The sequence below is a fragment of the Zootoca vivipara genome, chromosome 1 (genome assembly GCF_963506605.1).
Source record: "Zootoca vivipara chromosome 1, rZooViv1.1, whole genome shotgun sequence".
NCBI classification, from domain to species: Eukaryota; Metazoa; Chordata; class Lepidosauria; order Squamata; family Lacertidae; genus Zootoca; species Zootoca vivipara.
This window is the reverse complement of record NC_083276.1, coordinates 3,831,711-3,844,590: the sequence shown is the minus strand read 5'-3', so window position 1 is coordinate 3,844,590 and position 12,880 is coordinate 3,831,711. Positions and strand designations below refer to the sequence as shown.

The window sequence follows — 12,880 nt, the reverse complement described above, 5'->3', positions numbered from 1 at the left end:
GCTTCCAGGTCATGTGGCCAGCATGACAAAGCCGCTTCTGGCAAACCAGAGCAGCACATGGAAACGCCGTTTACCTTCCCGCTATAGTGGTTCCTATTTATCTACTTGCATTTTGATGTGCTTTCGAACTGCTAGGTTGGCAGGAGCTGGGACCAAGCAACGGGAGCTCACCCAGTCACAGGGATTCGAACCGCTGACCTTCTGATCAGCAAGCCCTAGGCTCAGTGGTTTTAGCCCACAGCCCCAAACCACCCCTGCAATACCATCCCTACTGTTCTGGAGCTGGTACACCAAGCAAGCCTTGTCCCCTATGAAAGGCAGAGCTCTTTTAAGCTCTCCACCTTGCTTACCAGGCTCTGGGAGGCTCTTGTGCCTTTTCCTGGCTGCAATTTAAAGGCCAATTGAATCAGCAATCTCATTTAGATCTGTAACTTAAGTTGTGGATTAGCCCCCTCCACAGGTTATGGTCCACTTAACTTCAAACATGTTCTCCGTCCAACAGTATTTAATTGTCCCACATGGATGAACTCCACAAACACCCAAATAAAACAGCTGGCCAACCAGAGCACATCTAGACCAATGAAGAAGGAAAACCATAATTCAAAAGATTAACAAGCCTCCATTTATTTATGTCTTACAGTGCTTTTTAAAAAAACCTGAATAAATAAACTTTAGTCATCCCCAATAAAGTTTTTAGAGTACCACAAAATGCATGAAATCCACTTACAGTAGCCCTCAGTATTATTTTATAAAGCTATTTACTCAACTACAAAACTTTTCTGCAGTGCCCTTCATTTGCTTGTAATGCCCAAGACTGCCCCCTTCAGGTTGAAATGGTGGGAGGAAAGTTGTACCGTTATTGACGGCTAATGGCAAGAAGTGCTAAGTGGCTTTATGTAAAGCCCCAAAGCATGGGGAGTCTCTGAGATGAGGATTTGGGGTCTGTAACATCTGCTAAGTGGGTTAGCATGGCAGAAGATTGCTTTTGCAAAGCATACATGTGATAGCCCATGCTGGAAAAGAGCCCCCCCCCGGCCCCCTGCCTTTTTACAGCTACAAAAGATAAGAATATTTTACAAATGCGGGTTCTTTGTGTAAGCAAAATTTTTTACCAATTGTGATTGCTAGGGGACTGATAGAACCGCTCAGGCCACTGCACGACAAATCAATCATTGCAGGGCTCTTCAGGGGCCCATGAAGACCTGAGGCGTACTAACGTCAAGACCGGTAACAGCCTGGTAGAGACCTTGCCTTTCTCCTACCCACATGACTAAAAACATCACAAGTCAGTCCTGCCTCATTAACCACCATTGAATTGGCAACACAAAGCAGCACAAGACCTAGAAAAATACAAGGCAAGAAAGAAATCGGGTAAAAATATAACCTTTGGTTAAAACACCACCACCACCTGGCAATTATCTTTCACATCCCAGCCAGCAAAAAGCATTAATAGTAGGAAATGGCTTCTAAAATGTTTCCTGTCAGCAGGGAAACCTAAATCAGAGTCTGCTGGTACTGTATTTGTTGTCCCTTCTCTGGAGGTGTTAATTTCATTAAGAGAAAAGAGACAGTCCTCCACCAACAGTCCATTGCATGAGATTACAGCTGGAAGTTCTTTAATTGAAGAATCTTTTATACATGTAATTTTCTTCAGATACTGAATATCCAAATTTTTCATAGAAAGCAACATTTTTGGGCTGACACTCGAGAGTGATTTTGTAGCAATTCAGTCTCTTACTTAGCAATGTGAGAGTTGACATCAATCTAGAAGGAGAAGATGACAAGAGTCAATACTCTGAAACAAACTGTATGGGTATACTCTTGCAAAAGGACGTCAAACTGCATGTACCAGGCAATCCTGAATCTACACATCAGCGCTGCTGCTTCCACCATGCCCAAATGGATAGTAGGAGCTACTTTTCAGCAAAGAGAAAACAATAGGAAACTCCCACTTTCCAACTCTAACCCTGCAAGAAATGAGTGGAAGGAGACACTAATTGCAGAGGGAGAGTATACAATAAGATGAGACAAATAACATCATTGTGATGGAATAAGGAAAGTCCAAAAGGACTCTCTTAACTAGGGCAGGGGTTCTCAAACTTTTTTTCCGGGCCACATGTTCAGAATAAAAATTAGCTTGTGTCACACCATTTTTTAAATTGATAAATACATTGGAAAACAAAAAGAAGCAACTCCTAGCAGTGCTTGGTTTATAACCCAGAACACAACAGTGGTGCCTCGCTTAATGAATGCCCTGCTTAACGAAATTGCCGCTTAACGAAAGGTTTTTTCTAGCGGAGGTTGCCTCGCTAGACGAATTTGTTTTACGAAAAATTCATCTAGCAAATCGCGGTTTCCCATAGGAATACATTGAAATTCAATTAATGCGTTCCTATGGGCCAAAAAAAATTCAATGCATTCCTATGGGATTCACTAGATGAATTTTTCGTTATAAGAAAAGACCCGTGGAACGAATTAAATTCGTCTAGCGAGGCACCACTGTACTTTATAATATGATCAGGGGTAATTCAGAAAGTATAAAACGGGGGTCCCCAGACTTACCCAGCTTCGCACGGAGGGCAGGGGAGTGCGCGCAGCGGGCCGGAGGGCAGGGGAGTGTGCGCCCGTGCGCATGCGCACACACACTTACTGGCGCAGTGGTGCGCTTCCAGGTCAGAAAAATCGCCGAAAATCGTTTGTGCACATCCGTATTGGCCTCCCCCCGACCCGGAAGTGCACCGGAAATGACCTCTTCTGGGTCGGGAGAGGCCCATATGCATGCGCACAAATGATTTTCGGCGCTTTTTTCCGATCTGGAAGTGCGCCGCCGCGCTGCACGCCATAAGAGCGGGCCGCGGGGGTTGTCGTGGGCCGGATTGGGAGGCCAATTGGACCGCATCTGGCCCGCGGGCCGTAGTTTGGGGACCCCTGGTATAAAACAATGCCGCTACATAAGAACAGGAATCATTCCCAAAATATAATTATAAATGAGCCTCTTACATATGTACCATAAAGATGTATATAGACCCAATGAGAGGTGTGAGCTTGCTTTTGCCAGGTAATCTCATTTGTATTAAGTCTAATTTGAGGCAAACTCTCATCTTATCAGCACAAAGAAGCCTTTCTCTCTTCTGATCGTTCACATTTGTCAGAGTTGAAAATCCCTGTTCACAACAAGATATCATGGGGAACTGTGGAAGAATGACCAATGCTCTTGAAGATAGGTGTGAATACTGTTTCTGGTTGTATATCCCACCCCCACCCCCAATACTATACTAGACTGAAATGCTTAAATGTTTATTTGATTGTCCTTGAATCTTCCTGCCATCCTTGCCTCCCTCTCCCTTTGAGAACCACTGAACTAGGGAGACATTCATCTCAAAGGAGGTTTGAAGTGTATACCTTGGCAGGGTCCTGCAATTTGGTTACAGATTAAATGCCCAAAAGGCAAGCAAAGAACCATGCCAGTTGGAAAGAATAGAAGCACGGTGAGTCCAAACGGAGATGGAGTGTTGTTACCTTTACATCCCTCATCCAAAGGAGATCAAGGGCTGTTTTTTTAGCCAAATAACCTAATAAGGTAGGTTACAAATAAACTGGCTTCAGGTGAGACAGGGTTTGGGGTGTGTGTATGGATGTGAATTTGGAGCTTCTCGAGAGCTATCTGGTTAGCGTTACTAGGGGGCATGCTCAGCAATTGGAAGGTTCCAGGTTAAATCCCTGGCATCTCTTAAGAAACACTGGGTAGCTGCTGTCATTTACTGTGGACAATACTGAACTGGATAGACCAAAGGTCTGACTGTATAAGACAGCTCTTTATGTTCCCATAAGCCCAATGCTCCCAGCTGCGGCATCACACTTCCGGAATAAATCAGGGTGATGAAGCTGTGACCCACCAGATCAACTCTGGCCATACATCATGCTGGGCGCATCAGTCCAACATCATTAGGAGACCCACAAATTCCCCATCCATGGGCAAAGGGCATGATTCAAGTGTTGGAGAACTTGTCATAAAGCTAAGTGGTCTTCAGAAAGCCTCTTGCCTCAACCTCCCTCCTGCAATACAGGGATAATACCGGCCCCATATTACAGAATGGTTGTAAAGAATGAATATGACTAGTTTGGGATGCTTGAAAGGTGCTACATAAATATCAATTTATTGCTTTAGAAGAAGTTTAGCCTTGCAGAATGTGTGTTTCGGGGAGGGCGTCAGTCACCATTGGTGATTTTTATTGCTACTGTTATTTTTTTATTTAATTTCTATATCACCATTCATCCAAGGATCACAGGGCAGTTTACTTAAAAATGCATAACAAAGTAGCAAACAAACAACACCCTTCCTACAGTTTAAAAGGCCACAGCTTGTTTAATCTGCCAAAGGCCTGGGAGAAGAGGAAAGTTCTTGTCTGGGGCTTAAAGACATGTAATGAAGGCGCCAGGTGAGCCTCTCTGGGAAGAGCATTCCACAAGTGGGGAGGCACCTCGGAAAAGGCCCTTTCTTATGTTGCCACCCTCTGGACCTCTCAGAGAGGAGGCAAGCAAAGAAAGGCTTCATAGAATGACTGCAAGGTCTGGGTTGGTTCATATGGGGAGAGGCGGTCCTTCCTCATTTGCTCACTTAGGTCTTGTGGGGCATGTAAGGCAGCTGTCACCACTCTGTAGAACCCGGCTGGTAAGCTACTGGAACGGTTTACAGCTACTTACAATTTTCCGAGTTGTTTTCCTCTGCATTCTCCGCTTACAACAACGTCTTCTATTCTGCCCCTCTGTGAAGACAGGCAATACCACTTAGCCGCTGAGCACTAGAAAGTGCCAGACCTTATTCACAGCAACAGTATTTCCCGCACCCCCAACATACCTTTGCGCACGAGTGAGTAAACTTGCGTTCTATGACTAAAGTTGCAGTAGCCACAATCTCTCCTAGAATAGTATCTTCCACTACTGTAACGTAGTAGTCCCCAGAACTCTTCATGTGGTCAAACGTTTCTAGAAAATACAGGGAGGAGCATTCTTGGTAAAAGGATCAACATTCCCCTGGTATGGGGTTTTCCTATAGCTCTGCTCAGGTTTGCCTACCCAGATTATTACTATCATTACGTACTTACTTAGTAAATTTGTATACCACCCTTCATATAAAGATCCCAGGGCAGTTGACAACATAAAAATACAAAATGAGAACACAAAATACTTAATAAAAACAAAAGCAAAAGCAAACCAATAACTCCCTCTCCCACAAACACATTTAAAAGACCCTAGAATGTTCAATCAACCAAAGTTATAGTTTTGTATAACTTTGTTATAACTACTCTCACTTCCCAGTTGTGATGTATGGAAGTGAGAGTTGGACCATAAAGAAGGCTGATCGCTGAAGAATGGATGCTTTTGAATTATGGTGCTGGAGGAGACTCTTGAGAGTCCCATGGACTGCGAGAAGATCAAACCCATCCATTCTGAAGGAAATCGGCCCTGAGTGCTCACTGGAAGGACAGATCGTGAAGCTGAGGCTCCAATACTTTGGCCACCTCATGAGAAGAGAAGACTCCCTGGAAAAGACCCTGATGTTGGGAAAGATGGAGGGCACAAGGAGAAGGGGACGACGGAGGACGAGATGGTTGGACAGTGTTCTCGAAGCTACGAACATGAGTTTGACCAAACTGCAGGAGGCAGTGCAGGACAGGAGTGCCTGGCGTGCTATGGTCCATGGGGTCACGAAGAGTCGGAAACGACTAAACAACAACAATAACAAAGGCCTAGTTATAGAGAAACGATTTTGCCTGGCACCTATAAACGATCTGCCAGAATATACTGCACCTAACCCTTGACAAGCACGTGAATAGAATGTGAGGGTCTCTTACAGGAAAGGCAAGCAACAGTGATGTGTAATTGATGTAGTCAAATGTATAGGCTGCCCAGTGACTGGGTTCCCCCTGCTTTTTTTTTGCTACTTAAACCACTCCTCACACCCATGAACTCATGATTTACCAACAAGGCAAGCCAAGCAAGGTCGGTGAGACAGCTGCACTGAATCAACCCCCCTGTTCCCTTCATCCAAGCTGCAAAATACAACAAGGTACTCACTGATGAATTCCTCAGGGCTGACAATTCCCGTTTCAGTCAGCTGACCTAAAACTTTTAAAAAGCCTGCAAGAGAGAAAGAGTTTGCATGAATGTATTTTTCAGGACAAGCACAAAACTGGATATTTGAGTAGAGATTCCACAAGTAGTGTCCACAATTCAGTGTCTGGAGTGATGTGAGAGACAAGATCTAAAAAGCCACTACAATACAGTTTTTCAAAGTGGAGTGAAATGGGCAAGATTTTAGACAGCCCTTTAGCAAAGCTACCAGGGCAGCATAGAATAAAGTTAATAAAAACACCCCCCAAAATGGAAAATCATGCACAAACTAGCAGAGGAGAGGAACCACACAAAACCTAGCAAAACGGATAAAGAGTGCTTTCTACGTTCTGAATGATTTTAAGCCCCTCCTATCCAAGACCAACAATCCTGCTCTTCTTACAATGCATTTTTCTACATAACTATCCACTGTAAGACTTAAGAAGAAGAAGAGTTTGGATTTGATATCCTGCTTTATCACTACCCGAAGGAGTCTCCAAGCGGCTAACATTCTCCTTTCCCTTCCTCCCCCACAACAAACACTCTGTGAGGTGAGTGGGGCTGAGAGACTTCAAAGAAGTGTGACTAGCCCAAGGTCACCCAGCAGCTGCATGTAGAGGAGCGGAGACGCGAACCCGGTTCCCCAGATTACGAGTCTACCGCTCTTAACCACTACACCACACTGGCTCCTTAATATTTTGCACACTTAATATTTTGCTTTGGCCGTTGTCCTCGAATGCAGCCCTGGGTTATGATGTGCATATGTAGCCTTTGAGTTCAACTGGACTTAGGCCAGGCATCCCCAGACTTTGGCCCTCCAGATGTTTTGGACTACAATTCCCATCTTCCCCAACCACTGGTCCTGTTAGCTAGGGATCATGGGAGTTGTAGGCCAAAAACATCTGGAGGGCCGCAGTTTGGGGATGCCTGCCTTAGGCGTTCAGAGTACAGTGAGCTGTACCTTTGCTGATGTCGGCAATGCAAAGTGGTCGCAAAACTAAACCGCTGCCCGGTTCCGCAGGAGAAATAGTAGGGGAAAATGCCACGGCGTTCTGACTCCAGTCCAGTTCCTGAAGGAGGCGAGGGTCATACAATGGCGTGGTGTCCGGCTTTACTGTTGCTGCAGGCATCATGGCAGCTGAGACTCCAACTGGCGTAACTGGAATTAAAAAACACAATGATTCACATTTGGAAATAGTTTAGCGTTTCTATGTTTTTTGCTCGTTTTAAGTTTATTTCCTGCCTTTCTAAGCCCATGCAGTTACTCGATGTGGCTAACAGCTGTTGGGTGTTTCAGTCCTTAGACTAGCCTTAAATAATGCCAAACTGGCCTTCGTCTTGTCCTAAACTTTCCAGGCAGCCTATGGCTCTGCTCCTAATTTTGACTTACCTTCTGTCCCAGTGCAAATACACAAATTTATCCCCGGGTTAAGAAATGTTAGAAAAACGGAATCTAGTGGAGAAAGAGATTTGCTAATTGTATTATTGGGCTAAATCTGACCATATAGTCTGCATTGTATAATTCTGATTGTGTGGCTTAGCCCCCCTCCCCCCCCCATATTCCTTGGATGCTTTTCTCCTTAAAATGCTTTCCATTGCCTCTGTGCCTCTGTGTCAAAGTGTAATGAAAACATTCAACAGTGAGACAGGATGCCCTGCTTGCTGTCAAGGCCGAATAGCTGGCCTTGTCTGGAAGACAGAACGAGAGGCATAGAGGGGCTTATCAGCGGATGGTGCACTTCCAGCCTGACGCTGGAAGTTGCTAGCTTGAGGCACAAACTAGCCTTACGGAAGGCTGAAGGCTTTGTTGAGTCAGCATGTGTTTATGAGAAGGACAGGGACACAGGAAGATCCATATATGTATTTGTAACCTATGCCCCTCTTGCATGCGCACACTTACAGAATAAATTCCTGAGGAGGGGGAAGGAGCCCAAGAAGTGTATAAGAATCTTTGCAAATTTGTCTTTCTTTACTCTTGTTGTGAAGTATGGATCACCAAGAGTCTCTCTATATAGAGATTAAACTCTTTCTCTGAATTGAATTCACCCCTCGGTGTCGTTATTGACTGTCTTTGTCCCTGCCTGGGCGCAATGCAAAAACCCAATAAGGCTACACTAGAACACAGGAATAATTTAAACTGTTCCTTTCAGGTGCCAAGAGAGAGACAAGAATTTGACAAGGGCCTGCTCTTCCAAGTATCTTTTAAACTAGCCATGTTCCTTACTTTAACTCACAGCTAAAACATAAAATCATAATAATGCATGTGATTCAAAGATACCATCTACAAATGTTTGTCACTTGTACCGAAACTTTCAGAAGTTAAAATATACACTCCATATCAATGCCAGCCTTCTGAAATGTAAGATAAATAAGAACATGATTGTATAGCAGCATGTCTCTGACGCAACGAAAGGTTAACATTAAAGCAATATTTATTTTTTCATCAGACAGGTTCTTTGAACTAAAAAAATACACCAGGACCTGGGGTTAAACAAACACCCCAAGCACAGAATATGAACTTTCAGATAACAATGTTTGCGTTTGGAGGGCTTTCTTTTCTCGAGGAAACAAAAATATTAAACATTTTACAGAGCAAGGGCTACTATCATTCATACTGTAATTTGTGCAGACCACAAAATTACAAGAAATTAGCATTATTCCAGCCAAGAGTGAGCTTTCTCTTATAGTCTGCCTAAAGCTAGTCATCTCTGCAAAGACTGAAAGCAGATAGCCAATTTCATATTTCCCCTTTTGTGTATTGGCAGGCAAGAGGGAAGGGTCTTGTACACACCAAAGATCATTTTCCCACGCTAATGTTCCTAAGCCAAAGTGAGTGCCAGCTGAACTCACTGCACCAATTCTTGGCTACCCTTAACACGTGATCCAGACTAAAACTTCCATCATTACTGACCATGCTGGCTGGGGCTGATGGGAGCTGCAGTCCAAAACATCTGGAGGGCACCAGGTTGGGGATCTACAGGATGGAAAGTGTGAAGGCAAGGCTTCAAAGGTCCCTTTCCCATGCTGTAGAGCAGAAGTAGGGGACCTGTGGTCTCCAAGTGTTGTTGACTCCAACTCCCATCAGCCCCAGCCAGAATGGACAGTGAGAGGGCTGATGGGAGATGGAGTCCATAATAATAATAATAATAATAATAATAATAATATATTATTATTATTATTATTATTATTATTATTATTATTATTATTTATACCCCGCCCATCTGGCCAGGCCTCCCCAGCCACTCTGGGCGGCTTCCAACAGAAATATTAAAATACAATAATTCATTAAACATTAAAAGCTTCCCTCAACAGGGCTGCCTTCAGATGTCCTCTAAAAGTCTGGTAGTTGTTTTTCTCTTTGACATCTGGTGGGAGGGCATTCCACAGGGCAGGTGCCACTACCGAGAAGGCCCTCTGCCTGGTTCCCTGTACCTTGGCTTCTTGTAATGAGGGAACCGCCAGAAGGCCCTCGGTGCTGGACCTCAGTGTCTGGGCAGAACGATGGAGATGGAGACGCTCCTTCAGGTATACTGGACCTGATCACAGGTACAAAAGCACCTGATCACAGGTTCCTCCATCTTTGACATATAACAAGCCACTTGTGGAACCAGGAGCACTTTTTAAAAAATACTTTTAAAAAAACAACCCACCAATTTATATACTGATTCACAGCCTGGAGTTATTAAAGCAGTACACAGTATGACAAAATAAGTTAATATGTATGATGTGTCATTGGAAGGGGGTGTCTGCTGTTCACAGGAAGAGAGTCAAGAATTCCACTGGCCGAATCCAGACCTAAATCAGCTCTCGATGCCCAGCCCTCTTTCCTTGATGTCCACACCTCTGTTGCAAGGTGTACGGATCCACGTTCAACATACAGAAATAAATTCTGCAGTTGAGTCAACTGTTAAGGGTAAGAAAGACGTGAAGGAAATGTTTGCTATAATGTGAAGAAAGCTAACAAGGAAATAGCTGGCTACATTTTGCATCCGTTTTACTTTTGTAGGAAAGTGGGTGTGAATTCATAGTTATCCTCGTCTGACTTGGCACACCATTCCTAAAGAAGCATTTGAGCTCAAATCTCTTTGGCTGACAAAATTACATTTTATCTTTATTTCAGAAACGTAGATGTTCCACAGCTCTCACTAGCGGCCAGCATCTTCCCTTCTAACCCATTGTGCTGAAAAGCTTAAAGAGCGCTGGAACAGGGTTGGGGAGACCGAGAGTTCAAATCCCTACTCTGCCATAAAGTTCACTGCATGACCTTGTGCCAATTGCTATCTCTTAATTTAGCCTACTTTGCAGGGTGGTTGTGAGGATTAAACGCAATTGTGTACGTCACCTTGTCCTCCTTAGAGGAAAGGTGGGAAATAAATGTAATAATAAATGGTGTCCGGCTGTTAACCCGAAAGTTGGTGGTTCGAGTCTCCCTCCCCCCCACAGACAGCTAAGGGCAGGATTCCTGCATTGCAGGGGGCTGGACTAGATGGCCCCTGGGTCCCTTCCAATTCTACGATTCTATGAATAACCCATACGAACAAACATAAGAAAAGCCTTCTTCTATCAGGCCAAAGATCTGCCTAGTCCAGCATCTTATTCTCACTGGTGCCAAGTGGATGCCCCAAATGGAAAGCCCCTTACAGCTGGTAACTATAGCAGTGCTCCAGTTATCTCCAAGTCTGACAACTGGGAGGCCAGACGGAGGCTTTCTTCAATCCCCACAACCCCCCTGTGAGGTAGGTTAGGCTGAGAGGTAGGGACTGGCCCAGGGAGAGCTTCATGGCCAAGTGAGGATTCGCACCCGGGTCTCCCATGTCCTAGTCCAAAACTCTTAACGCCTCTCTCACATAACAGATATGGAAACACAGAGGGTCTTCTGGCCATGGAACCTGTACCTGAGGGCTGTTTCCCACACTGGGCACCAGCAAGTCCAGCTCCACAGCAGATTGTACCTGAATCAGTTCATGCGCGCAAGATGCATTCATGCAACCGAGCGTGTGCCACAGATCACTCGGGTATAGCAAAAAGGAAGGTTCAGGGGAGCATGCATCTTGCAAATAAAGCGTGCAAATAACAGGCAAGTGCCCACGCATCCCTCCCTGCCGTCCGGGGACTGCGATCCATTCCCAGACTGGCACCTGTCATGTTACAAACCCGCTCCCACCCTCAAAGCTTACCTGGGAGGCGGAAGAAGTATTTCACACCCATTGAAGCGCGGAGGGGAACTGGGCTCGCCTGGAAGCCGCCTTCCACCCGACTGACGGGCCCGCGGGAGGCTAGTGGGCGGGCGCTCTGCAAACGCTCAGAGGCGCTCTCGTTGCTCTGCCGGTTCCCTAGGGGTCTCCCTGTCTCCTGCCCCCCACGAGGACTCCCCCACTGATTTACTCCCCCTCACCACGGGCGCCCACGTACCCACGTACTTACCCTCCGCGTGCACGCGCCGCTCTCTCCCTCCTTCTGCGCCCCCTCCCCTCGCGAGACGCCGGCTGCGGGGAGAAGCGGCGAGGCGCCTCCCATTGCGCACGCGCAGGATCCCGGCGGCGGGCGTTGCTTTGACTGACGTGGCGGCTCGCGGGGAGGGGCGGGGCCCGGAGGCCGTGGAAAGCAGCCAATCGGGAAAGGGCGCTCCTTGCCTTGCCCCGCCCCTTTCTCATTCGCTCAATCTCCCTCCCGCAACAGCCAAACCTTTCCAGGCTTGCCACAGCGCATGCGCCCTGCCTCTTAAGGAAGGCAAGGAGGGGCGGGGAAGATGTGTAGCCCCGGGGCGCGCATGCGTACTGCTTTTCCATGGTTCAGCATGGTCCTGTTCAAAAGCGCGTAATGTTTAAATGTCGTTCTTGTTACAGTATAGTCGTTATTGCTGTTATTATTGCTATATTAGTTGACTTCCCTCTATCTCTTTGCAGCTTCAACACTTTTCTTAAGTGACAAATATTCTGTATTCATTTATTAAAACCAGTTTTTCCCATTATATCTGTGAGATTAATCTAAGCACAACCAAGTATTGTTTGTTTGTGTTTTTAAGTGCGGTGCTACCTACACTTTGGAACTCCCTGCCTCTTGATAACCAAGCCTTACCAGAGATCTAGAAAGCTGGTGTGCGTTTTGGTTTTATAGAAATCATAGAGTTGAAATCAAAACGTCCCGGGACATTGAGACATATGTCTGTGCCTCATTCCAAGGACACCGAACCTTGGGCAAGTGCCTGGAACCCCTGAAATATCATACTGCTTGGATAGTGGGGTGGGGTGAAACACTAACTTTAATTTTCTGAGTTTGTCATACCGGTAGGTATGAGCTTTCGTGTGCATGCACACTTCTTCAGATACACGAAAGCTCATACCTATGACAAACTTGTTGTTGTTGTTTAGTCGTTTAGTCGTGTCCGACTCTTCGTGACCCCATGGACCATAGCACGCCAGGCACTCCTGTCTTCCACTGCCTCCCGCAGTTTGGTCAGACTCATGTTCGGAGCTTCGAGAACACTTTCCAGCCATCTCGTCCTCTGTCGTCCCCTTCTCCTAGTGCCCTCCATCTTTCCCAACATCAGGGTCTTTTCCAAGGATTCTTCTCTTCTCATGAGGTGGCCAAAGTATTGGAACCTCAGCTTCAGGATCTGTCCTTCCAGTGAGCGTTGTCTTTGTCCATGGAGTTTTCTTGGCAGGGATACTGGAGTGGCTTGCCAGTTCCTTCTCCAGGTGGATCACGTTTAGTCTCCACTATGACCTGTCCATATTGGGTGTCCCTGCATGGCATAGCTCATAGC

At 45.8% G+C, this 12,880-nt stretch overlaps 1 protein-coding gene across 2 annotated transcripts; it reads right to left on the bottom strand.

Moving 5' to 3' along the window:
* Positions 1-599: 599 nt before the first annotated feature.
* GNPNAT1 (glucosamine-phosphate N-acetyltransferase 1) lies at positions 600-11,646 on the bottom strand. Of its 2 annotated transcripts, none has more exons than XM_035099402.2 (6): positions 11,539-11,646; positions 7,076-7,273; positions 6,079-6,141; positions 4,859-4,986; positions 4,705-4,766; positions 600-1,764 (listed from the first exon to the last, which is right to left on the bottom strand). In XM_035099402.2, the coding sequence occupies exons 2-6, from the start codon at positions 7,245-7,247 to the stop codon at positions 1,617-1,619; spliced, it is 573 nt and encodes a 190-aa protein (XP_034955293.2). In that variant the 5' UTR covers positions 7,248-7,273; positions 11,539-11,646; the 3' UTR covers positions 600-1,616. The 2 variants fall into 2 exon arrangements, with proteins under 2 accessions (XP_034955293.2, XP_034955208.2); XM_035099317.2 differs by lacking the exon at positions 11,539-11,646 and adding an exon at positions 11,292-11,492.
* Positions 11,647-12,880: the final 1,234 nt, after the last annotated feature.